Source organism: Drosophila mauritiana, chromosome X, assembly GCF_004382145.1.
Source record: "Drosophila mauritiana strain mau12 chromosome X, ASM438214v1, whole genome shotgun sequence".
In the NCBI taxonomy this organism is placed as follows: domain Eukaryota; kingdom Metazoa; phylum Arthropoda; class Insecta; order Diptera; family Drosophilidae; genus Drosophila; species Drosophila mauritiana.
Window position 1 is genome coordinate 5,556,916 of NC_046672.1, and position 25,317 is coordinate 5,582,232.

Below are 25,317 nucleotides of genomic sequence, written 5' to 3' on the forward strand. Positions count from 1 at the left end.
TACCCACTGTCTACAAAGTGGAGTGGGGTGTGGGTACTGCAAAAAGTGGTTTAAATGTTGTTGCCACGGCCAAACTGACGATGCGCCGCGTCCGCTGAGCCTCGTGTCCGCAGCCGTGAGATCCGTGATCCCCAGGTCCGCGCTCTGGGCATCCGGAAATTCCCCAACGAGCAAATAGTCCGACTGTTTTCTGTTCGTTTGCAATTGGTTTGCATTGACAGACCAGGCAAACAAACAAACAAACAAACACACTGAAGCATCGGGATTCTATACACATAAATAGAATAGAAACAGAAAAGTAGATAGACATCCTCTCTGGCCCCATTGGATTGCGGATCAGATCAGCGCGCCATGTCGCAGGTGCTTAGCCCCCACAAACAGGGCGTGGCGGAGGCGGATGCGTTGGACTACACGAACAGCAGCTCGATCATCGAGTTCCTGGCCAAAGAGCAGGACTGCGGCGGAATACTGAACGATCCGGACCCGGAGTCTATATTCCAGGAGGTGAGTCGCCTGTCCGACAGCACAGACATGCGATCCGTGGATGAATTGCTGCAGGAAGCGGAGCGCCTGATCCAACAGCAGTTGCGTCTCGGCGGTATTGTTCCGAAACTGGACGCTTCAGGGCCTCTTGCTCCGCCCAAAAGTCTCGGAGAAGAAGCTGCCACCGGTGGTGATGGCTCTTCATCATCCCCGCAATCCTCGCCGCACAGCAGCATACGTCTGAATACACGCTATACCCATCGCATCGAGCATTTGCCCGTTCCCTTGGCGCCAAAAACCGTCGCAGTCAATGGCAGAGTCCGGCCCAGATCCGGTTCCAAATCGTCGGCCTCGCCAACATCGGTGCAGACGCCGCTAGAGAGCAGCAATGGATGCGGCTTTGCCGCCTTCGTGGATAACCTACCATCGGAGTCGGTCATCTCCGAGGAGTCCACGCCAAAGGATATGGACATAGAGAACCGTACGGCGGCCATGGCGAAGCTGCATCTTCAGCAACTCCAGGATAATACCGATGACGACGAGGATACGGTGAGTTGCAAAATTAGCCTTGCAGGTTTATATTCCACTTATTCTTATTGGCTTGTATTTGGTCAAGTGCTTCTATCTGCTTGAATGAATCTCAAGTTGGTTTTCCATCAAATATATACTTTTTTCGAAATATTTCCGCAATTTATGGTTAAACCACGTTATGTTTTGTTAATTGCTGGGACAATCTCAAGGAATCGCAGTGCTATTAGTCAAAATAAGCTGATATTCCGCTCAAATAAATTCTTCAATCGATGTGTAGTAATAAATAGCGTAGATTCATTTATTGCTCGCCGTACAGGATTCAAAGGATACAGCAGCCCACCCAAAACACACACTCACTCTCAGTCACCAAATCAGGCATTCAAACCAACATAAATAATCCTTCAGGCACACACAGAGATTACACATTATACAAGGGTGGGGGGTGTAAAAAAAAGCGACAGAGTTTATAAAATTACACCGAGATTCGGCGGCGAAGATGGGGCGGCATTCAACCGGACGAGCTCGGGCCAATAGCCTGCGCCACCGTCTCCACCACTGTCCAGCCTTCGAGAGCTGTGTCCTTAATGAAACGCGGCGGCAGGACAAATCCGTAGGCTCCACGATCCCTCAGCTCGATGGTGTACACATATTTGACGCCAAGCGCGGCGCGGCTCCAGTCATCGGAGCCACCGCCTGCGATTCCCAAAACTTCATGGGTGACCGCTGCCCTGTACGCAGTGCCCGTCTTCTGGAGGATTCGCTCCGCGGCCAAACTGCTCACTCGCTGCAGGACACTGGCATCCTTGACCTTGACGGCCTTGTAGGCCCACGGATAAACAATCATCTGTCCGTAGCTGTGGAAGGTCAAATACGATTCCAGATTGTACTTCCGCTTGGCCAAAAACTCGGCCACCGCTCGCGTTTCCCGCTCCGAAGCTGGCGCGGATCCGCGGTACGTATCACTGCATGGATTCGTCGACGAGCCATAGCCATTCCAGCCGATGTCGAAGTTACGGTTAAGATCCACACCGCTGCACTGGGCGCGACGCGACGGAGAGCGATTCTTGCGCCACAGGCGATTCGTTGTGCGACTGTACTCGTAGCCATCGGGGTTCATCACTGGCATTATGTACCAGGTGAGGCCGCGAATGTGCGCCGGCTGGTTCTCCCAATCGGACATCAGCTGGTACAGGATGAAGGTCACCGTCGCGGGGCTGATCCATTCGCGGGCATGGATGCCGCCGTCGATCCACACCTTCTTGTTCTCGCGGGGATTCTCCGAGATTCTAAAGCGATACATTAAGTTTTGCGTTAGATAATTACGCAGGAATATGCGTGGATTAGGCTAGGCTAAAACATGGAAATGGGATAGTGCCTAAAAGTAGGCTACACATATTTGTGCAACTGCTATGAAGTATATGAAATGATTGCATACGTTTGGGCAGATTGTGGCAATTATCTCCTTTGGGGAATCTAGCCCTAATATATGACTAAATTATCTAGCACCCACCTGAGCACTTTCAGATCGCGACCCTCGGCCGTTTGGCCAATGGTGTATAGTCGCACGATGTTGGGGAATTTGGTGCGGATCTCCCGCATAAAGCTATAGATGGTCTCCAGATCGTGATAGTCCTTCCAGTGCATGCTGCTCCTGGCGGCCTTCTCTGTGGGTTAAAGATTCCATTAAGATACCATTCGTTATGGTGTATGTAGGTCTCCACTTACTCGTTCTCCTTCCGTGACCAAACGAACTGGACTGTATGCCTTCGAGAAGCTCCTCGTCGATCATGGATTGAATGTTGTGGGAGAGAATCTGGGGATCCAGGCGATGGGCGGATAGAAAGCTGCGGGCGGCCTTCAGTTGATCCCTGGCAATGGAGATGTCCAGGAACTTGGAGTTCTCCTTCCAGATATTACCGCCGAACTTCTGCTCCAGCATTTGGCCCACGGGCACACGCTGTTGCATCGCCTCCGAGATGTTGTAGATCCTCCAGAGCTGCGCCTCATCGTACCGTTGCGGTATTTCGTTGGCATCCAGCTGGGTGAGATTGGAGGGCAGTTGGTTGGCCGAGCTGGCTGCTACGGCTACCACAAGGAGCAGCAACTGCAGCAACAGGGTTTTTTGCGTCATCGTCGCGTTGTTGCTATCAGCAGATCGACCTGGAAAAGTTATTCGGTTATCAGTAAACAGCGAAAAGCCATCAGCACGATGTTATCAACCGAAAGCAGCTTCATTAATTAACTAATTAACTTGCGATCAGTGCTAGAGGGAAAACTGGCCTTGGAAAACCCCCTAACTGGCCAAATATTAGATAGCTTCTAACGTGGCTCAATACGAAAACAATGAGTGTCACGATTTTCATTTTGTTATTTATGGCGTCTATAAAGCCGCTAGTTGCTACCAACAAATGGTAATGACCATTGCCAGTTGATTGCTAAACTCTAAAGGTTAAAATAGTACACGCTTGTTTGGTTTGCAATAAAATCACGCTATTTAACCAAAGTGCTGTAGTCGGGGAATAAACAAACCGTGTGCTAACTTAGTTTCAGCTTCAGCTATTCCAAACTTTTTCGTCGTCGTAAAAAGTATTTATTATAAATAGAATTTCAATTCAACCTTCGCAATGGTTCAAATGAAACCAATCGTACAACCAAATCGTTCAGGTAGCGAGAACTAAATGAAAAACGAAACTATGTGCAAACTCCAGCTGGTATCGGTGAAAATAATTGTTACAGCAAAAGTTCCTCTAATTACTGGCACAAAACAAAAAAAAAAAAATAATACAAAAATGTTTCCGTTTCATTGTTAGTGGTTAGGGTTATCTAGATGTGTGAATAGCTCGTAACCCTGTTTTTTTTCGTCTGTGCTTGTCATTGCCAATAAGTAATTAAAAATAGTAGTTAATAGGTTTGCAATCTTTTACAGTGAAACACACGTGCGTTTCAGGATCTTGTATCTGAGTAAAATTAAATGCAATTTCAGCGAGATACTGATCAAGGCAACCCATAAGTGTTCAAAAATATTTGTATTGCTGTAGGTGTATGTGTATTATTTTAGTATACAACACTCAATCACTCAACCAATTTGCATTGTTTTACGGATTCTGATGGCATCGATCGATCGAACGATCGATTGATCGTTTGGCTCGTTCGATCCGTGAATTTCCAGAGTTCTGAAAGTTCCGGGGCGTGTCCCGGGGTTTATTGTCATGTTGACTCAATCCGAGTTTCGTGTTTATGTACGCTCCCTCTGTTTTGTATGCACAATGATAGGTGAGATGGAATATGACAACTGCGTCTTAGTTGCTAAGTTGCTTAGTTGCTTAGTTGCTGGACCCTAAGAACTAGATTATGGGCCTAGAAACTTTTCCTGGTCGTCTTACGGATTTCGAAACGCCGTGTTTAACGCTTCTGTGCTAATTTCCCTGGCCCGTTTGTAGTTTTTGTTTTCATTTCGGTTTGTTTTTATGGATGCGTATTTGTATTTTCGTGTTTATTTTCTTTTTATTGCCAGCCAGAAAGTGGCACTTGTACGTTGGGAGGTGGTCGTCTCCGTTTCTCTGAATCTGTGAGTCTCTTGGTCTCCGAACCCCGAGAACTGGTTCTCGGATCTCAGATCTCCGATCTCGGGAGTCGAATGTGGAGTACAAACACAGTTTCGGATTGGATTTCGCTTTGTTTCGGTTTCATTTCGCTGCTGTTCACCTCGACCTTCGTGCCCCTCGTTCTCCTTCCATTAACTAGTGCCCGCTTTGCCTGCATTTCATTCCGAAAAGTAAACATTTTCAGATTCAGAACTCAAATCATAACTTCCTAAGATCGTATCTCTGGCTATATAAACTTCGTTAAGTCTGAACATCTTCCCTTACTACATGCAAACATCAAAAAATATCCGCCACCGATCGAAAATTCGGAACTATAAATAATGAATTAGATTGTCACTAATTGCCCCTTAATTAGTTAACAAAGGGGCGTATAAAAAAGAATATTTCGCGTGAAATTCTCAGATTTTAACACTTTCGACGAATGCGAAACACGTCAAAATTTCAACTTGTTCCGCGGAGTGGCCAAATAATTAAAAATCAAAACCAGTTTTAAAATGAAGCCGGTGCATTTTGCACTTCCTCGTTCGTTGTAACAACTTTTTTGTTTTTTACATAATCTTAATTTCTTTAGCAAATTAAGCCTTTCTTTAGTAATTGCTGAAGTCTTCAAAATACTTGCAAGGCTAATTTTCCTTAAATATTGCATATATTCACTGAAAAACGCCTAAACTCTTTGTGAAGGAATTAATTTTGCTGGATTCTTCTGAAATCTTGACAGTGTTCCCCTTTTACAGCGCAATCATTTACCGGGTATTTCTCGTTCTGCAGTCTTTTAGTTGAATCTCGCCTGGCATTCTTCTACAATCTTCACCCTCAAATGAATGCATTTGCAATTCTCCCTTAATTTTACACAGTCATTCCTTTTCTTCTCTGCTGTCTTTTTACGTGTTTTCTTTACAATCTTCATCCCCGATGTTTTGCAATTCTGTTTTGTGTTTGTAAGCTCTACCCCTTTTCTTTGGGAGTCCTCCCTCTTTCACCTCAACTTCCTGTTCGTCTGAAGCTGTGCACTTCACTTTCTTTCGAGTTCTTCTCCCCTTTCTTCACTCAGTTTCTTCTGCGTTCTTACCCTAATGTTTTTCACTTTTGACAAATTAGTTTAGTTTATAGTATGTTTGCTGCGTTCTTTCACTTTTTTTTTAGCTTGTTGTTGCCTATTCCACTTACTGTTTTTTGTTGATTGCGAGGCTGCGCCTGTTTCTTCTTCTTCTTCCAGTTGCCGGCTCTTCGGAAGAGAGTGCACTTTGCGAATATATATGTGTGTGTGTGTGTGTTTGTGTGCGTGTGTGGGAGAGTGTGTCGCTGGGCAAGCTGCAAACTTCGACTAAATGCTGATTGTATGTGCTTCAATTTTATATTGCCGCTCTGTCGGCGCAAGGGAGCCGTTATTCAAAAAAAAAAAATATTTAAAATTAAAAAAAAAATAAAAAAACACAACAAACGAAACCGAGAATTACAAACAACAACAAAGCCCAGAGTGTTGTAAATGTTTGCGCTGACCGACGACCGATCTTTTAAGCGATCGTCGCGTAAATGGAAATTGGAAATGGAAACGACAGCGCCGCCAGCAGCAAGGCGGCAGCGCAGCGGCAGAGGCGGCGACAGAGAGAGCAAAGGAAGAGTGCGAGAGGGAGAGGAAGAGGGAGAGGAGCTCCCCAATGCACCACGCACTCGCACTATCTCTCTCTTTGGCATCTGCATCCCACCATAATGATGGAGGGGAGGGGGCGCGAGTGGGAGAGAGAATGCATGGCCCACGCCCACGCCAGCAGCTGTCTCCCTTCCACCCGCGACGACATTGACACTTTGACTCAGTCACACACATTGAGTTGCACTCGAATGCATTTAACGGTTTCGCACCGGGGACTGTCCACTTGCTAATATACATATGTATGTCAAAGGGACCAAAATTCATTCATTAGTCACGGGCTGAGTTTGGAATCCGGAATTTCCTAGAAAATAATGGTCAAGTTGGACTTATCTGGAAAATCCTGCGATGGCACTTCCGGTTTTTAAGAATATTCTCTTTTAATAAGTGGTGCTGACCACTTGCTAGTTATGAGTCAACGGCGAACACAGGTGCACAAGTTCTTTTTTGCAGTTACCAGGGATTTCCAAAGATGATAAATATCCCACTTCCTAGTGCTGAGTTCTTTTTAGTTTTTTTTTGTTTAGATGTTTAAACAATCTGGTATTGAGGTTTACAAAGTATTCAAAAGTGACCAGTTTAAGTACAATATGTATTGACTTGATCACACGTTTCAGTAGCCTTTTAAATTTAAATGTTGTAATTTAGCTATTAATTTGTACAAGTGTCTTTTGATTGATTGCTAATGGCTATCAGTGGAAATACCCCGATCATAAAAAGGTAGCGAAGGTGCAAACTTGTCAATCCCGACATTTCAGGCAATCTCATCTTCAATCATCATCAAAACCAATAATGATGATTGCTCATTATGAAACATCGATCGCATGTAACGGAAATGACAATATAATATTAAACTGGCAAGTTCAAGATATAACATATATTTTATATATTGTATATATCTCCATCTCTTTCGACATCAGCTGACTTTTGAACACAAGTGCGGTTGTAAATTGCATTTTCAATTGTATCACTAACTCAAAATCACCGCGTGTGTGTGTTTGTTTAATGGATTGTGTGATTGTGTGACGGCGCGATTTTGACCCACTTGGCGAGTTTTACTTTCTTTCGCCTTTGATCACCTGCCCCGCCCCCGCCGCCCACAATTGATTTTTTTCTCGCCGCCAGGCATTATTTATTTTTGATTTGTTTCTGGCTTTTTTCCGGTGTTTCGCTTTTTTTTATTTCACCTTTTTGTGTTGCCCAGATTTTCACTTTTAACCCTTTTTTTTCGAGAGTGCGACCACAATGGTTCGTTTTTTTTTTTTCAGGGCACCTTTCTTGTTTGCTGTCGGTTGATTGTACAGTAAATGCTGGGATACACGAAAAGAAATTGGTATATTCTCAAGATAAGATGCAATCTAATATCCAATTCTTCATGTGTGGAAACCGCTTTCCGTTCTCTTCGTAGTTTCAGTGGCCGGGTCTTTTGTTTATCTTTCCGTACATATCGTGTTAATAATAATAATATTTTTTGGTTTATTTTCCTTATCGCTCAAATCACTTTCTTCGCCAGCTGGAAGCTTTGACTTTGACTTTGGCGTCGGGCGGCGATGGCCACGGGCCTTTCGCTTAATTTCTGTATGCATGCACAAAATAAATCCAATCAAATATGCAACAACAAGAAGCGGCGAGCAGCAAAAAAAAAAATAATAACAAATAAATAAGGCGGCCAGAGCTGAAAAACAAAACGTCGTAAGCGTGGTGGTTCGAGCTTACTGGTTTTTGAAACGCGATTGAAAGTGAAAGTTGGCGCCACGCTCTCGCGCTCTCTTTCGCTCTCTATTGCCGCCCCTCTCGCTCCCAGCTTTCTTTTCCTTTCTTCACTTCATTCTTGTTAGCCAAATTCGCCGTTTGTCTTTTGCATACTTTACATAAGATCGTTAATGGATAATGGCGTTTACGATATGCGCGATTGCGAAATCTATAATCGAAATTGGCAGCGAATCCCAAACGTGGCCCAAAAGTTTACTGCTCTCTCTTTGGCTATCTTCTATTCCCACATCTCTCCGCCCCACCAGACGGAGCCCGAAGAGAATGCAAAAAGAAAGGTTCACTCTCTCCGGAGAATTCGATTATCAGACCGCTTTCAAAACTGTTCTACGCACGAGCTTTCCTCGACCATTTCAGCCTGAAAGTATGCAGCTTGCATTAACTTAATTCAAATTGGTATAGAAAAACATCGCACAGAATGAACTATTTATATTCAATGGTTTTTCAAATACATATGTATGAAATATTCTAAGAGTTTCCTGAGTTTTAGACCAGTTTTCAGTTGTCGTTACCAACTTGTAGATTATATTAGATAGTTGAGTGGAGAATGTTTTCGTTTACTGCAATTGCTGGGCAATGGTGCGCAGGAACTCGAAGACCTCCTCGCCGGACTCCACGATGTAGTGCGGCGGCAGTAGGTAGCCATAGCGTCCCTGATCCTTGAGGAACATATTGAACACCAGCTGCGGTCCAATGCGATCCTGCACCCAATCGGCCGAGTTGCCCGGTCGCGCCAACTTCTGGCGATAACTGGTGCCCGACGAGTACTCCGCCTGGTTGAGTCGCCTCAGTGCGAGAACTGCCCTCCTAGCTGTCTGCTTGAGATCCCGCTGATTCTCCGTCACGTAGTCCGCATCGCCCCAGGGATATGTGATGGTCTGTCCATAGCCGCCCAGGGAGACATAGGCACCCAGATACTCGCGCATTCCGGAGAGGAAGCTGCGCACGGCTCGGCTCTCTGGTTCGGAGAAGCTATGGGCTCCGCGATAGAGATTCTTGCAGGGATTGCTCGTCGATCCGGTGCCGTCCCAGCCGTAGTCGAAGTTTCGATCCAAATTTACGCCATAGCAACCACTGACACTGTCGTAGCCACGGTTTTTGGTCCACAGGCGATCGGTGTGGCGGGAGTACTGATAGCCATCTGGATTTGCCAGTGGTAGGAAGTACCAATCGATGCGGCGCATTGCCTTCTCCGCCCTGCTCTGCCTCTGACCTTCACCCTTGACCTTGCCCTTTGGCCTGCCCCAGAGATAGGTCAGCTTGGATATGGCGTAGGTGAGGGCGGCAGGACTCAACCAATCCCTGGCCTGCAGTCCAGCATCCACGAACACCGCCCAGTTGTCCGGATTCCCATTGGAGACCCTGAGAAAGATACACTCGTTATACTCGTCTACACATTTTAAAGCGATCTGATTCACCTGATGACCTCCAGTGGTCGCTTGTTGCGCGTGACCCCTATCTGGATTAGTTCCACATTTTCCGAGTAGGTTTCGAGCAGCGTCTGCAGGAACTGCTTGATGTCCGCCTGATCGTGGTAACGCCGCCAGTTCATCGTTGATCCCGGCACTTCCATCCATGGCAGCGAATTGTTGCGCACGGAATCCAATGGATGCTCCACGGCCGGAACTTCCACGTAGCTCTCGTCGATCGCCGACTCGATGTCGTCGATCATTATGTTGTAGCTATAACCCACCTTGTCCATGAACTTCCGTGCATCGGCCACATTGCGTCGCTCGATAAGGATGTCGATGCCATCCTGGTTGATATTCCACACTTCGCTGCCTGAAAGAAGTTGAAAAACATTAGGAAAGGTCGAAATTCCTTCTGGAAGCGATTGATAAACGGAATTGGGTTGATTGAATATTCATTTTTACATATTAAAAACTGGTGTGTTATGAGAATATATTCATAGATTCATTTGAAGACCAATGCTATTGATATGTTTATACCAAAGTGCCGCCAGAAGGCTCTGAGTTCTGGCTGTTCCAGCCGCGTTTCGTGGACTTTCCACAGCTGGAAACCGTAGTAACGCTGCACTTGGCTGCCATTCCGGTAGCGCCTGTTTATCTGGTACGAGGAGCCCGGCGAAAGGAAGTCGAAACGTCGCAGATCCATCGGCGATAGCCACTGCAAGCCCTCCAACGTGGACTCGTACAGCTCGCTGCCATTGAGGGTCAGCAGGGCGAGGGGCAGACCGGAGATTCCGGAGATCTCCGGCACGGAGACGCTGCGCCAGAGCAGCAGCTTCTGGCCAAGAACCGATCCGATCAGGGCCACAAACGTGAGCGCTTCCAGTGGCGGCATCTTCGAACTGAATACCTATCTGGGTTCTCGGCTTTGGGTTCTGGGCTAGCGGTTCTCTGATTTATGCCAAAACCACAAATTTATGCGTGCGAATGCGTGCTCAGGTGGCCGAGTTGACCTGACCTGACCTGCCCTGACCCCTCCCAAAACGCGCCTCTCTTCGTCACAGACGCGGTCAAGATAATAGAATTGCACAAGCATCACTTGTAAAAGTCAATATTTTCTAAGTGCTCCGATGATCATTTTAATCATTACGAGGCCAAAAATTATCATAAAGATAACAAAATTACAGTTTTGGGCAGCTTATTACGAAGGCTAACCATCCCTATCACTTTTTGAAGGATTTGGGGAAATTAATTTTCGGACCAATTTTCGCATTTTCGGTAAGGGGTAACATCATCAAAATTTGCAAAAATGGCCAAAAAATAGAATTCCCATTTTTTGACACAGTTCGATTAGAAATTTAAATACGAACTCAACGAGATATTGCATTCCGTATTCAGAGAATTATTTTTAAAGTTGTGGCAAAAAAACTGATTATTTTATTACGGAAAATCGAAAACAATTATTTTGGCAAAAATTAAACAACTTTAGATGACCATTATTATCATAACTTGACTAAAACTGATTATTAAGTGGAAAGAATAACTGTTTTGAGCAGCTAATTACAAGGGCTAACCACCCCTATCACTTTTTGAAGGATTTGGGAAAATTAATTTTTGTGCAAATTTTCGCATTTTCGGTAAGGGGTAACATCATCAAAATTTGCAAAAAATGGCCAAAAAATAGAATTCCCATTTTTTGACACAGTTCGATTAGAAATTTAAATACGAACTCAACGAGATATTGCATTCCGTATTCAGAGAATTATTTTTAAAGTTGTGGCAAAAAAACTGATTATTTTATTACGGAAAATCGAAAACAATTATTTTGGCAAAAATTAAACAACTTTAGATGACAATTTTTATCATAACTTGACTAAAACTGATTACAAAGTAGAAAGAATAACTGCTTTGAGCAGCTAATTACAAGGGCTAACCACCCCTATCACTTTTTGAAGGATTTGGGGAAATTAATTTTCGGACCAATTTTCGCATTTTCGGTAAGGGGTAACATCATCAAAATTTGCAAAAAATGGCCAAAAAATAGAATTCCTATTTGTGGACACAGTTCGATTGGAAATTTAAATACGAACTCGACGAGGTATGGCATTCTGTACTCAGACAATTATTTATAAAGTTGTGGCCAAAAAACTGATTATTTTATTACGGAAAATCGAAAACAATTATTTTGGCAAAAATTAAACAACTTTAGATGACCATTATTATCATAACTTGACTAAAACTGATCTTAAAGTGGAAAGAATAACTGTTTTGAGCAGCTACTTACAAGGGCTAACCATCCCTATCACTTTTTGAAGGATTTGGGAAAATTAATTTTTGGGCCAATTTTCGCATTTTCGGTAAGGGGTAACATCACAAAAATTTGCAAAAAATTAAAAAAAAAAAAATTTTCCAAATTTGAATGCCAGTCGATTGGAGCTTAAATTGCGAGTTCAAAGAGGTATGACAATACATTTTTCGACCATTTTTCCCATTGCTATGGCCAAAACACTGCATACGGAAGTGTAAGTGCTAGTTTCTTAGCCGCGAGTGTGCGACTAGGCTTGACAATTTCTCTTCTTTTGTGTGGCACGGCAGACTTGATAGACCCTCCGGGGTATGTGTTTTGACTCACCGAATAAAGCGACCACCTCGTTGAATTGGGCATCCGGCGAAGCCAGCACCTGTCGCTCCTCAGCCGCCTCATCGTCCTCCTCCCGCTCCTCCATGGACGAGCCCCGGGTGGCGTTGAAGTTCAACTTCCAGAGCTGCGCACCTCGGTAGCTCACATAGTTGGCATCCAATTCGCTGCGGAGCTCCGAGATTTTGCCGCGTTCGGATGGGGGACTCATCGACAACGGGTGCAGATATCGCAGCAGGTGACCCACACCGCCGCCAAAGAATGGTAGCCTCGTTAGCTGACTATCGGTGCGCGCCCAATCCAGATATGTTTTGCCGCCCACTTGCTCCAATTTCGCAATAATTAGTAGCAACAGCGGCAGCCACGCCCACTTCCAGGGGAGGCGGTGCATATTATTGGAATATTTTGTTATAGTTTCGTTTGGTTTCTGGATCTTGCAGATATTGTGGTGCGATCGATTGGGCAGTTGGTGCGGATTTAATGCGTTCACAAGTCGAGCGGTGAGCGGCAGCCTCCGGCTAACGGTTTTTCGCGTTCTCAATTCTCCATTCTCCGAGCCGCGTTCTTCTCGTCTTCCGCGACCCCGTCGTATTTCCCTATTACTCGACCGATTCCCCAATTAAGGCCAACGCATTTGCATATTGACGAAATGCCGCTGATTCTGATGCTTTTCATTTCGGACTTTTACTTTGGTTAAGGTGTGTGTGGGACCACAAAGATTATTATACTGTCATACTGTTATACTGGCTAGAAGAAGGCAGCTACCGATTCTTCATAGACAAATAGTCCATTAACATAACTCTGCCGTTTGAGCATTCAACATTTTGGGTTTTGCTTGCTTTTTAATCAAAATATTAACATTTTATTGCCCCCAGTCAAAATAAATTTTTCTCAATTACTTTAAATTTTTTTTAATTTTCAATAAACATTTTTCAGTCTATTTAGATGAGCTTTTTTGTTTTTGTTTTTCTGTGTGTTCTTTTGTGTGTGTTCAATTTGTCTAGTTACAAGTAGAATAAATAAATAAATAAATAGTATTCATATAAATAGCAAAAAAAAAAAATCATTAGGCTGATTTACAAAAAATCGCATTTAGCTAAGTGTCAGGACTAGTGGCCACGCCTCCGGCTGCCACTGCTGTTCCTGGCCACCGACTTTCCGCGTCCCTGGGCAATCGCCCTGGCCACGGTGTCGGCGAAGGTCACGCCATCCTTGCCGTTGTACTGGATGAACCGGGCGGGCAGGACGAAGCCATACCGTCCGGTGTCGCCCATTTCAATGGTGTAGGCATACTTGATGCCCGCAATGCCCTTGGCCCAATCATCGGAGCCGCCGGCGGCGGGGTACAAAGTTGTGGCGGAGGATCCCACCGTATACTTCACGCCCGTCGACTTGGTGATGCTCTGGAAGAGCAAGAACACAACATGTATTATTACGAGGTTATTGACAAACATTCGGATTAGGGTTAACTCACCGTTCCAGCCTGTCGCGCCACACGATCGAGATCGGCACGGTCCTGGGTTAGCTGGTAGTCGTAGCCCCAAGGATACAGGATGTACTGGCCATAGCTGTGGAACGAAAGGTACGCCTGGAAGGTCTCGCGCGGGAAGCCGCTGATGAACTTGGAGATGTAGAAGGTCTCCGGCTCGGAGAAGGCCTTGCTGCCGCGATATGTCTGCGAGCAGGGACTGGCGGAGGTGCCCTTGCCACCCCACTTGTAGCCAAAGTTACGGTTCAGATCCACACCGGGGCACTGGCGACCATGGGCACGCATATTCTTGCGCCAGAGTCGATCGGTTGTGTGAGAGTACTCGTAGCCGTCGGGATTGGCCACCGGATGGATGTACCAGTTGATGCTGCGCATGTGCTCGGGCAGATCCTCCCAACCCTCGACCAGCTGGTTGGCAATGTAGGTGACCGTGGCCGGACTAATCCATTCGCGTGCGTGCATGCCACCATCGATCCAGATGCCAGGATTACGGGCATTGCCATTGGAAATCCTGAGGGAAAACATACGAGTATATAACATTGCGCTGCATTAGAGGTTCTTTGACCACACTCACTTGAGAATCTTCAGTGGTCGCTTCTCCACCGAGTAGCCAATGATCTCCGTGGAGCAAATATCCGGATAGGTTTTGGCCATGTAGTCAATGAAGCCGTGAATGTCCTCCAGACGATGATAGGCCTGCCAGGTGAGGCGATGTCCTGCGGGCAACACAAAATGCAAAGCAGATAAATATGATGTATTAACCCCTTCGGTTCATTCAACTTGCTGTCATTTCAAAGCGGCAAAAGGGAACTTGGCACTCTGACCCTCAACTTGAACCCAGAACCCTCGGCCCTGAACCCTCGAAGGAGACATCATTGTCTTGGCGTCGTCTGGCGTTCCCCGTTTCACCGGCTATCGATTAAACAACAGCGTCTTGCAAGGACCTGGCCCTTTTCTCCGGGTGCGTTTTTCCCCCCTCGAAGTTCACTGCTCGGAGTTGGGGCAGCGTGGCACGTGGCACGTTCCTATGGCAAAGCCACTTTGCGCTTGATGACTTTTCACACGCCCCTCGCCGAGTGCATTAAATGCTCGTTTGCGGCGACACCTCGCTTTGGAAAAAAGGGGTGGCACCGGCCTACCGCCTGTCAATCAAAAACTCTTACTCCACACAAAAAAAAAATAAAATAAAAAAATAAAAAGGAAATATCCTTTTGCTCCACGAAAAGCGGGTGTGTGAACCAAGGCGTATTCTTCTTCTGCACTTATTTTGAATTCACTCTTTGATTGCTTCTATTTCTACTTACCCTTGCGGTTCTGGAGCTCGGCAATCTTCTCCGCTGGCGGATTCTCCTTTTCAATGACACGCTGCAAATTGTCGATGAGAACGATCCGGGAAAGATTAGCGGCGCGAATGTGACGCTCGGCGGCGGCCAAAACTTGTGGCTTCAGCAGATAGTCCACCTCCTGCTTGACCTCTTTCCACAGTTGGCCATCTAAAAAAATATGGCAAATATAAGATTAGATTAGCTATTGAAGGTACTAGAGCATAAGAAGGGAAACGCACCATATTTGGACTGCAGTTCGTCGGCCATTCGCTTATCCTTGTCGGTCTGGACCACGATGCGCCACACTTGGGCGCCATCATAGCGACGCAGATGGGCATTGAATGGTGACTCCTCCTCCGTCTTGGGCAGATCCGTTTCCGATGGCTGCTGCTGCATGAACGAGGCGTTGACGTAGTTCAGCACACTATCCTGCACCTGAAGGGGTTGCGATGGCACCTGGGGTTGGGGCATCACCATGGGAATGATGGTGGTCAGCAGCGACGATTCCAAGGGCTTGGTTTCCTTCTCCGGCTGCTGGGCTTCCTTCTCTACTTGGGGTTCGGCTTGGGTCGAGTCGGATTGGATTTCATCTTGGACTTTAGATGGGACTTCAGCAGGAACTTCTGGGGTTTCAACTGGGGTTTCCGCTGGAGCTTCATCTACAACTTGAGCTGGAACATCAGCTGGGATTTCAGCTGGGATTTCAGCTGGGATTTCAGCAGGGATTTCAGCAGGGGTTTCAGCAGGGTTTTCAGCAGGGATCTCGGCAGGGATTTCAGCAGGAATCTCGGCAGGAACTTCGGCAGGGATCTCGGCAGGAACTTCGGTAGGAACTTCGGCAGGGACCTCAGCAGGAATCTCGGCAGGGATATCAGCAGGAGTTTCCTCTGGTTTCACCTCGGTGACAGCTGGTTGAGTCTCAGCATAATTCTGGACCTCCTCCTCTGGCTTTGACTCTTCCTGGGGCTTGATTTCCTCCTCGGGCTTAGATTCTTCAAGTGGCTTAACCTCCTCCTCCATTTGGACTTCCTCCTCGGGCTTGCCTTCCTCTGGAATTTCAGCTGGAGCAATTTCCGCTTCAATATGTTGTTCTGGGGCAATCGCGACTGGCTCTTCATTTGAAGGCTGGGCAATATCATCGGCCAAGGTTAGCTGTTCGGGTTCCTTTTCCTTTTCCTGCTCAATTTCGGGAACTGCCTGCTCTTCTATGGCTTCTGTGACATGGGACTGCTGATCTTCGCTTTGAAGCTCCGGTTCTTGTTTATCACTGGCCTCGGCCAATTCTTCGGGCACCAGGTTGTCCATAGCGGCAGTTAGACCATCTTCAATGCCCTCGACCAGGGTTTCCATCAGGGATGCCTCCGTGGTGTCCACCTCGTTATCACTGATTTTCTCAGCCTCAACTTCGGGTTCCTTTTCGGGCTGCGACTCTGCTTCTGGCTGGGATTCAGCCTCTGGTAGGGTTTCCACTTCAGGCTGGGCTTCCACTTCTGGTTGGGTTTCTGGTTCTGATTGAGATTCAGCCTCAGGCTGGGTTTCCACTTCTGGCTGAGGTTCAACCTCTGGCTGAGGTTCCACTTCAGGTTGGGCTTCTACTTCTGGCTGGGATTCCACTTCAGGCTGGGACTCCACTTCTGGTTGTGGCTCCACTTCTGGTTGGGCTTCCACTTCTGTCTGAGCTTCAATCTCTGGCTTTTTCTCCGCCAGTTCACCATCAGATTCTGACTGGTATTCCTCTAGTTGCACCTGTTCCGGGTGAGTTTCCGATTCCTCGGGCACTTGATCATCCATGGCCGCTTCGGATTCCTTTTCCAATTCCTCCACGGCACTCTCGGTGGCAGCAGGAGATTCCTCATCCTCTGGCAGTTCGTCGTTTAAAGGCACTGGTGCCGCTTCGGTGGCCAAGTCCACGGTCTGCTCCAACTGAGCCTCCTGGCTAGCTGGTTTCATCAGGACTACATGTTCCTCGATGGACTCGGGCTGCTGCTCCGCGTCGTGCTCCGCGTCGTGCTCCGTTTCTGGCTGGGATTCGGCTACCGTAATGTCGCTGGGCAGTTCCACGAGTTGCATAGCCGGGCTGGAATCGCTCTCCAGCATCAGCATGTCGGAGGCGGATGAGCCAGAGGGATCCGATTCGGGATCGGCTTCGATGGAGTTGCGATTGACATGCTCGGTGTCTTCCAGTTGACTGGCCACCGTATCGGGCACCAGCATATACATGTCCGATGAGTCGGCGGAGGGAATGGAGGTGAGCTTCATGTTGTCCACGAGAACATCCTGCTGTTGTGGCTGCTGCTGATCCGCTGGCAGCTCGTTTCTCTCGAGAGCCAGGCGATCCAGCGACATGGACGCCACCTGGTTAAAACCAAGGACTAGGAGCAGAGAGCCGATGGTGACTATTCTTTTGGGGGAAATCCCCTCGTTGGCAGCGCTGCCACGCGATCTCGCGTTGTACATCTTAGCGGGATCTGACTGTGAACCGTAATGAGACATGTCCCATTGGTGGAGTGGCGCTTTTATACCAACGCTGGGAAAGTATTGCCATTTCATTTTCGATATTTCTCTCCACGCTGCCGCCACCGCAGCCGGCGTCGCTCTGCCGCTGCCGGCGTCGCTGTCCGCTTACACTGGCCATCAAAGAGTGGAACTTGTTATGTATGTTAATGTCTTCCAAGTGCCCGAAGCTCGTGGCTCTCTTCCTTGTGAGAGGCCGCGGCGGGGCCCACGGTCTCTTATGTTAATCCCCACCAGCAAGTGTCATCGGCATAACCATATCTCCCGCCCAGCATTTCTAACATCTCCGAATCCGACTACGATCCAACATTTCCATACCGTCAGCTCGCCCGCTCTCGCTTTCTTTCGGGATCGATGCGGACGGAGCATAGCTAGAAATTGATAATCGAAATATATGCACTGCTTTAACAGATCAAATGGGCACGATATGCGCCCAAGTTTCTTGAGAAACTAACAAAAAGCGGTTAGGATGAACAAGCTTATCAATATTTATTTAATTAGTGCTCCTGAATATGCCTTGAATATGAATATATAAAACATATTTAATGAGAGAAGTTATAATGAGTAGAATAAAGTGAAAATAAGTCAAATAAAAATAACATGCTCCACATTTCCGCTGTGCAATTATGTGCGCTTGAGCTTCCGATGCCATAAATAACTTTTCCCCCAATTAAATATTAAATGTAGCTCGCCGTAAGTGCCATCAACTGTCACAATTATCGAGTGATCGACTTTCTATATGCACAGCAAATCATTCTCGAGCTCCATTTCCATATCGATCTCGATCTGAATCGCTGAATCAGCGGGAGCCCCAATTGATAATCGATGTCAATTGGCAATGGCGTGTTAATTGCAATGCGTATTGTCATATATATATATATAAATATATATATAAACATATTCATTGATTGAGTGCAGCAGGACGCACCCGGGGATTTCTCGGATTTGGCACACGAAATCACACGCTGATCACATTATTTATTTTTCGTGTTGTGCTGGCGCGCTTTAAAAGTTTCCAATTTGCTCATTGACATGATTTCTGAATAAGTTGCTTTTGTGGCTCTTATTTGCACTCGAATATTATATATTTGTATTGGTATTACCCACGCTCTGCTCTGCTCTCTAATCAACCGCACCTCGTTGGCGGGCAAACAATTGCCGGTTCGGTTTGGTTCCATTGCTGTTTCTACCGCTCCTTTCACTTTATAAGTGGAGTTTATCAAATGACAATTGAGGAAGAGCGAGAGTTCAAGTAATTGCAATCCCCACCGCCATTGCCTGGGTCAAGTAGTGAAATTGTCCTAATAGACCGACATAGGTACTTATAGTTTCTTGATCAATCGACCGACATCGGCCGATTGGCAAGTGCCGCCACTCCATTTGCTTTGCCATTTGGCATCCAACTGATAATGAATCTAATGGATGCGCTAATGCTTTGGCGTGAATTTCACGAACTATTGTTAATTGGCAATTTGGATATATATACGAATATACATGTAATAAAGCCTGTTAAATTAATACGAATTTAGTTGTTGTCTTAAATTTAAAATGTAATTATTAAAGTGGCTTAATTGTTAAATAAACCATCGATCTCTTAACGAAGTAGAACCAATTGAAATCAAGTACCCCACCAAATAGGTTCACACATTTCAAGCTGATTTCCAAGTGGAAAGTGGCAGCTCCATAAAATTCACAAAAGTATGAATGAAGTGAATGGTGCAAACGAGTTGGAGGTGTACGATGCTTTCCAGGTAGATTCTACTACTCGTACCAGCCTGGCGGAGTCGATGAAAGCGAGAGTGGGCAGCGAATGTCAGCCAATCGCTGGCGGCTAAATGCCGAAAAAGGCCACTTCAAAACCAATGCACACACACAGACATGCCGACGAGCACAGTGGGACAATGGGCGATGGTGGGTGGAGTGGGAGGTTCGGTGCCACGAACTTTCTTTCTTCATCGATATTTCGCTGCTTTTTGTCGAGTGTCGAGTGCATTGTTGTTGTTGTTGTTGCCGCTGCTGGTGCTGCTGCACGCCCACATCATCCCAATTATCTCCTTACGCTTACGGGCACCCATGAGACCCATGGTGCCACTTGACAGTCGATAGCGTTTGACGAGGGTTGCTGCCGCGCACAGTGGGCCAAAACTCGTACCCATAGCTAGTTCGTTGCCTAAGTCTTTCGTTTTTGCAACTCAATTTAAGTTTGCAGGCATGAAATATAACTAAAATATAACCTAATCACATATATTTTGCTCAAGAATGGTAAAACTTAGATTGCAAATTTGACTAATGTCATGAGCATTTGGATCCACTGTCCACTTGGACATAAAGTTGTCATTGTGGTGTGTATTTCTACACTTCCACTGGCCTGCTCTGCTCGCCATCTCTTCAGAGGATGGATGATGGAGGCAACGAAAGAAACCGCCCAGCGACGACAAGTATTAAGTATTATTGTTATTCTCGCAACGCGCACCTTCACGGCTCGTTTTGTGGCCCATTACCGTTAAGCTGCCACACCCCAGGAGCACCTCCCCTGCACTTTCACATGTCCCCGTGGCCCCGACTCATCGAACCTCTTCATCTTTCACGTAAATGAGATGTAAGGTGTGAGTCTTAAAATTTGCGAGGAAAAACTTAGCCTTTTAAAACGGTTTTCTAAATAATAGTTAAGTGGAGCATGAGTAAACTGCAGAAAATGTCGAGGAAATATTTTCTACTTTCCCCAGTATTTATGTTCTACATATTTATTTACATATTATTTGCAGATGGAGGAGATCACCGAAGCGGAGGTGGACGCCCCCACATTTTCGCAGGCTGAGGACCCTGGCAAAGTGGTCAGGAGTCCGCCTGGAAGTCAGTTTAAGAGTCAAGGGCGTTCTTACATCGAGTCCAGTCAGTCCATTCGACCGATGGCCAGCTACAGCGAGAAGGCGGTGGGCAGCTCACCCAAGCGCATGGTCAGCACCTTGACCTCACCCATCGAACAGATCGCCTGCAGTGTTTCGCGGGAGCATGCGCTCAAGCTGGAGATCGAGCAACTGCAGGAGCGACTCAAGGACACCGAGGAGCGTCTGGCCTCCGTTCGCCTGCAGAGCGACTCACTGTCGCAGACGCAACGTGCGCTCCGGGAGCACAACAGCAGGCTGCAGGAGGAGTCCGAGATGCTCAAGCTGGACGTGCAGCATCTCAATGAGTGCGCCAATGTCTTGAGGTCGGAATTGCAGGCGGCTCGCAGGGATCGTGGTGAGGCGCTCCAGATGCAGCGCTCCCTGCGCGAGGAACTCGAGGAGGCGCACCAGGAGCGACGGCGAACTGGAGAGGGCAAGGAGAAAGACAGCCGCGTCATCCAGGACCTGCAACGCCAGTGCCGCGAGATGGAGCGGATACTGATGCGCAAGCATCCGGACTCCGTGTCCGCTCTGATAGGTGCGCTTAGACTAACCAAACTGAAGTTATGTTATAAACATTTTCTTATTCCCTTCCTCCTCTAGTGGCGTCCAAGAGTTCGGGCATGTGTCCGCTTAACGACCAGGAGAACGTGAATAGTCGCAAACTGCTGGAGCAGCGCATCGCCCAGCTCGAATCGGATGCCAAGGAGCAGGATCGCAAGGCGCAACAGATTCTGGCCAATGTCCAGGCGCGCTTCAACTCGGTGCAGGCCAAATATGAAACGCACATCGCGGACCTGGAGACGCAGGTTTTAAGGTGGGTTCTAGATAAGAAGGTGCACGAAGGGATATTGAATAATCATGTTTTTTTTTTGTATATATCTACAGCCTTCAGGAGATCAACACAAAACTAAACGAGCAGATAGAATCACAGGTGCGCACCTTAGATCGGTATATGCAAAAGAGGGCGGATAGATACTACAACAATTGCACCCAAACTGAGCCATTAGAACAGGATGATGTATCAGTCAGCGGTGAAGTAAACCACGGACGAGCTACTCCGGTTAGCTCGAACACAATGGGCACCCAAACCCAGGCGGCGAATGGAACGCGGGATCATAGTACCAATACCATTGGCTGCCCCTCGCCGGCGCTTGTGTGCCAGCAGCAGCACCTCCACCACGCGCATGGCCACCTCCATCCACATGCCCCGTCCGCAAGCAGCAGCACCAGCAGCACGGCCAATTCCACGCCGAACACGTCGCGCCCGAACTCGAAGCAAAGTGGCGGTCAAAGGCGTTCGCCACTGGTCACCGCGGGCCCCTCTAAGCTGCCCATCTCGCAGTCGGACTCAACGCTCTCACTGCTCAGCCATGGCGGCGGAGGATCCAAGGAGGAGGCACAGTTGCTCAGCTCCGTGAGGAGTATGCGCGTGGATCTGGCCATTAAAAACAAGGCAATGCAGCGTCTAACGCGAGAGCTGGATGAATGCAAAAAGACCATACGGAAGCTGCAGCGGGACAAGGAGGGTACTGGCTCCGGCAGCCAGACAGGTGAGCATCGCATCGCATCGATTCCCTCCAAACTCGAAGTTCACATCCCCATCCCGATCCCCATTCGAATCCAAAATCAAATCGAAAAACCCATCCCATAGCCCCTCTCTAATTTCGGTTGTGTTTGTGTCACTCGGTCGCCGATGGATGGCTGGTAATTTATGGACTTTCTCTGCCCGGTCAGCACGTACACTTGGTAGTTCCCCTCCCCTCTGCCCCTCTGCCCACTGCCTAGTGCCCACTCCTCCCCGCTCCCCCGGCCCGCCCGCAAGCTGGGGACCCCTCTCCGCCACTCCGCTTCTAGAGACGGCAAATAAATTGCTGGAATAAATCATTGTACGGCTGTCGACGCTGTCGGCCTTTTGACCACTTTTTGCACTCGTTTCAAACGGCAATTGCAGCGCAACTAAGCGGCTAAGCGGCCATCGGCCAATGGCCAAGACAAACACGTTTCAGCCAGGCCAAGACGCCTTAACCCTCTGATAATCGTGGGTTAAATGGAGGCTCTCGAAGAAGAGCTCTGTAAATTATTTGGATGCTAGTATTGAAAATCATTTATTATAATTTCATCTGAAACAATCGTTTCATTGAAACTATATTTGAAATATTCGTTTGCTGTGTAATATATTTTGTAATATATTATTTTTTTCTTTACCAAAAAGTGCTGTTGTGCTAGGGTTAAAACAAACGGCCCAAACGAAACTGAATCCACAGAGTCGAAGTTGGAGACACCGACCCACCGAGAGATACATGTGGATACACGGAGTGGAGGGCGGAGTGGGAGACCCCATCTCGGGCACTTGGTTATGTCACCTGTGCGGCCTGACGCTTGTTTATTTACCTTTTGTCGATTCGGATTTAAATTTCTTGTTGCTATTGCTATTGCGCTGTGGCTGCGCCATCGAAAAAGAAAATTCGAAAGCGAAAGTCAAAGTCAAAGACGCGGGTTTGTTTTGGCGGCGGGTCGGTGGACGCTGCTGGGGATCTACTTGGATTGGATCAGGTCTTCTCTGCGGCCCCATCTCCCCTTTCTTTCACCCCGCTCCCGTCCCCGGTGAAATGGACGTTTTATAATGCCATGACTTGTTGGCCAAAAGCTAAGCGTGGTTTTTATTACTTATTTTTCTGCGTTTGTGATTATTTTGTATTTTTTATTGTCTCGTCGTTGTGTGCGTGTGTGTTTTGATGCGATGTGCTGTTTTTTTTGTGGCTAATTAATGAGCCGTCGCTCCGTCAAATTTGTTTTGTTAATAATTGTAAATGCCAAAAGCGGACGACGGTAACCGTATAAATAGCATCATCAGCGAGTGTTTTAATTTCGTACGCGCGTGTAAAAAATGTAAATCGCTCTTCATAACTGTCGGATTATGCAATAAGCTTTTTGTGAAAATTTTGTATAAAAATTTGGCCACACGAAGCTCAATGAACCCCGCCGTTTTAGCAGCTTACATAATTGGATTATGCGTATTGGTTATATTAGATTTATTATATTTATTGCCCTATTGTGCTTCTGACATTCCCAGGCAGCAAACTGGATCTGAGATCCCAGGCCAGCGGCGGATCCCTGCAGAGGCGCTCCAGTGGCTACGATCACCATCACCACGGCGACCACATTCCGGCGGCCACCGAAAGTCAGGCTCTGAAGGAGGCCCAAAACAAGTACCGCCTGCTGGAGGCCGACTATAAAACTCTTCATGACAAGCGGCTGCAGGATGTAAGTGATCACACCGCACTTGAGAAAATCTCAACTAATGTTTAAATTAATTCCGGCTTTCAGCTGAAGACCCTGCAGAGTGCTCACGAAAGGGAACTGGCCTCCTGCAACGAGACCGTGCGGATCCTGCAGCAGCGCCTCAACGAGCGGGAGGAGGCACTGACCACCCAGAAGCGGCGCAAGGTGCCCGTGGACTACTATGCCCTGAAAGCCAAGGTACAGAAGCATTAAAAAACTCCCTGAAACAATCAAGATCTATTGCAACTTCAAGAATATACAGAACAAGTCAAGTGGAGGTTTGCTTGTTTAATGTGAAATAAATTAACATATGTGGTTTCGTCACTAATTTCTTGGACTTAAATACTATTTCAAGGTATCGCTTTTGGAAAGGAGGCACTCGGAGCGGGAGGAGAGGCTTCATATGCTGGTGGAGGCACTCAGCAAAGGACGGCTCAACGGAGCTCTCGAGGATCTGATGCAGGAGAACAACAACAAGTAGAGGAGTTAAAAGCGTTTAGGATATTACTTAAGCCACATTGCCACGTTCAATGCCAGCCAATTCGATTAGAGTCCGTCTAAGCAGAAAAACATCCAATGATAAAAACAATTTTAGCCAGAACAAAAAGCAGGGGTTGGTAGCAAAGGGTCCGAGCACTTGCTGCCAGGTTGGATTGCGTCTACAAAAGATGAAACTCTAACTGACGCACCTGCGATTTTCTCAAACCAAATTCAAATGTGTTCAAAATGGAAACAATAAGTATATCGACAAGTGATCAGTTAGCCAACCATTTATTTATAGGCTTAAGATCTTTCCCAACAAAAGCTGCAATTCAATCTGGCGGCCAAGGCCAATCGGAATCCATTTCATGGCCCTTTGCTCACCAAGGATATTTAATGAAACAGAACTAGATTAAAGTTATTGTAGTTCTTAGAGCAGAATGTATTTTAAATATCAGTGTTTCGATGTAGAAATTGAATGGTTTAAACCACGTTCACACAACTTAGAAAGAGATAGCGATGGCGGTGTGAAAGAGAGCGAGCCAGTTGGATGCTTCATGGAAATGAAAGAGAGGTAGTTTTTGGAAATGAAAGTTGTACTAGAAATAAGTATTTTATGTATATAGAATATCGAAGTACAGAAATTCGAAGCGATCTCAACTTGAATATTATATATTTGATTTAGACGAAAGGTGCTGTACGGGCACAATTAATTTTACCAACCTAGCAGTCGATTTTTTTTTACCTAACCCAATTATTGTGCGTTTATGATAGAGAACTTTGAAAAAGTTAAAAACAAACTAAGAACCAGGGACCGTAAATAAGGTTTATTTACACCCCTTTCCCTACCCTAAACATCCCAAATAGGCAGATATATAAGACACCAATATGCTAACATGTCGACCACCTATACAGAAAGTATAAATGTATTTCAAAACTTGATGACATACCGAAATTAAGAACGAAAGAAATTCTATAGACTTCTCTAAGAGTAGACGATATTTCCACGTTAATTCTATTATAAGCAATGCAAAGTTCATCCAGTATTTATTATATATAACTTTTGTTAAAATTGACATTTTTTTTGGATACTTAATGATTACCGAGTGAATTTTCGAAATACTACGGTCCCTGTTAAAAGAATGAAATGGAATAGTACTAGATCTCCCATAAGTAAAAACTCAAGCAGGCGGACAATTAAGACAAAAACCAAATAAAAATTCCCAGTATTCCAATTCACAACACTTATGAT

The 25,317-nt window shown here is 46.5% G+C and overlaps 4 protein-coding genes across 5 annotated transcripts; 1 reads left to right on the forward strand and 3 right to left on the reverse strand.

Moving 5' to 3' along the window:
* Nucleotides 1–25,300, forward strand: LOC117146603 (centrosomal protein of 162 kDa). Its single transcript, XM_033312928.1, has 7 exons — nt 1–1,032; nt 20,178–20,838; nt 20,904–21,117; nt 21,189–21,853; nt 23,377–23,567; nt 23,631–23,783; nt 23,941–25,300. The coding sequence occupies exons 1-7, from the start codon at nt 352–354 to the stop codon at nt 24,064–24,066; spliced, it is 2,691 nt and encodes an 896-aa protein (XP_033168819.1). The 5' UTR covers nt 1–351; the 3' UTR covers nt 24,067–25,300.
* On the reverse strand, nt 1,287–6,124 carry LOC117146605 (carboxypeptidase B). Its single transcript, XM_033312931.1, has 4 exons — nt 5,787–6,124; nt 2,740–3,174; nt 2,525–2,678; nt 1,287–2,300 (listed from the first exon to the last, which is right to left on the reverse strand). The coding sequence occupies exons 2-4, from the start codon at nt 3,143–3,145 to the stop codon at nt 1,523–1,525; spliced, it is 1,338 nt and encodes a 445-aa protein (XP_033168822.1). The 5' UTR covers nt 3,146–3,174; nt 5,787–6,124; the 3' UTR covers nt 1,287–1,522.
* LOC117146604 (carboxypeptidase B) lies at nt 8,595–12,490 on the reverse strand. 2 transcript variants are annotated; one of them, XM_033312929.1, is made up of 4 exons: nt 12,079–12,475; nt 9,987–10,325; nt 9,456–9,819; nt 8,595–9,399 (listed from the first exon to the last, which is right to left on the reverse strand). In XM_033312929.1, the coding sequence occupies exons 1-4, from the start codon at nt 12,473–12,475 to the stop codon at nt 8,595–8,597; spliced, it is 1,905 nt and encodes a 634-aa protein (XP_033168820.1). The 2 variants fall into 2 exon arrangements, with proteins under 2 accessions (XP_033168820.1, XP_033168821.1); XM_033312930.1 differs by lacking the exon at nt 9,987–10,325 and having other exon boundaries at nt 12,079–12,490.
* LOC117146602 (fibrous sheath CABYR-binding protein) lies at nt 13,126–17,394 on the reverse strand. Its single transcript, XM_033312927.1, has 5 exons — nt 15,138–17,394; nt 14,878–15,066; nt 14,148–14,289; nt 13,559–14,084; nt 13,126–13,487 (listed from the first exon to the last, which is right to left on the reverse strand). The coding sequence occupies exons 1-5, from the start codon at nt 17,389–17,391 to the stop codon at nt 13,194–13,196; spliced, it is 3,405 nt and encodes a 1,134-aa protein (XP_033168818.1). The 5' UTR covers nt 17,392–17,394; the 3' UTR covers nt 13,126–13,193.
* Nucleotides 25,301–25,317: the final 17 nt, after the last annotated feature.

Coding starts and splice junctions, on each gene's coding strand:
- LOC117146602 (XM_033312927.1), bottom strand. CDS start 17,391: ATGTCTCATTACGGTTCACAGTCAGATCCCGCTAAGATGTACAACGCG. Junction 15,067..15,137: donor CGAACTGCAGTCCAAATATG/GTGCGTTTCCCT, acceptor ATATTTTTTTAG/ATGGCCAACTGTGGAAAGAG. Junction 14,085..14,147: donor CGACCACTGAAGATTCTCAA/GTGAGTGTGGTC, acceptor GTTTTCCCTCAG/GATTTCCAATGGCAATGCCC.
- LOC117146603 (XM_033312928.1), top strand. CDS start 352: ATGTCGCAGGTGCTTAGCCCCCACAAACAGGGCGTGGCGGAGGCGGAT. Junction 1,033..20,177: donor CCGATGACGACGAGGATACG/GTGAGTTGCAAA, acceptor TATTATTTGCAG/ATGGAGGAGATCACCGAAGC. Junction 21,118..21,188: donor CTGGAGACGCAGGTTTTAAG/GTGGGTTCTAGA, acceptor ATATATCTACAG/CCTTCAGGAGATCAACACAA.
- LOC117146605 (XM_033312931.1), bottom strand. CDS start 3,145: ATGACGCAAAAAACCCTGTTGCTGCAGTTGCTGCTCCTTGTGGTAGCC. Junction 2,679..2,739: donor TGGTCACGGAAGGAGAACGA/GTAAGTGGAGAC, acceptor TTTAACCCACAG/AGAAGGCCGCCAGGAGCAGC. Junction 2,301..2,524: donor CGCGATCTGAAAGTGCTCAG/GTGGGTGCTAGA, acceptor GTATCGCTTTAG/AATCTCGGAGAATCCCCGCG.
- LOC117146604 (XM_033312929.1), bottom strand. CDS start 12,475: ATGCACCGCCTCCCCTGGAAGTGGGCGTGGCTGCCGCTGTTGCTACTA. Junction 10,326..12,078: donor CGAGGTGGTCGCTTTATTCG/GTGAGTCAAAAC, acceptor CGCCACTGGAAG/CGCTCACGTTTGTGGCCCTG. Junction 9,820..9,986: donor AGCCTTCTGGCGGCACTTTG/GTATAAACATAT, acceptor AACTTCTTTCAG/GCAGCGAAGTGTGGAATATC.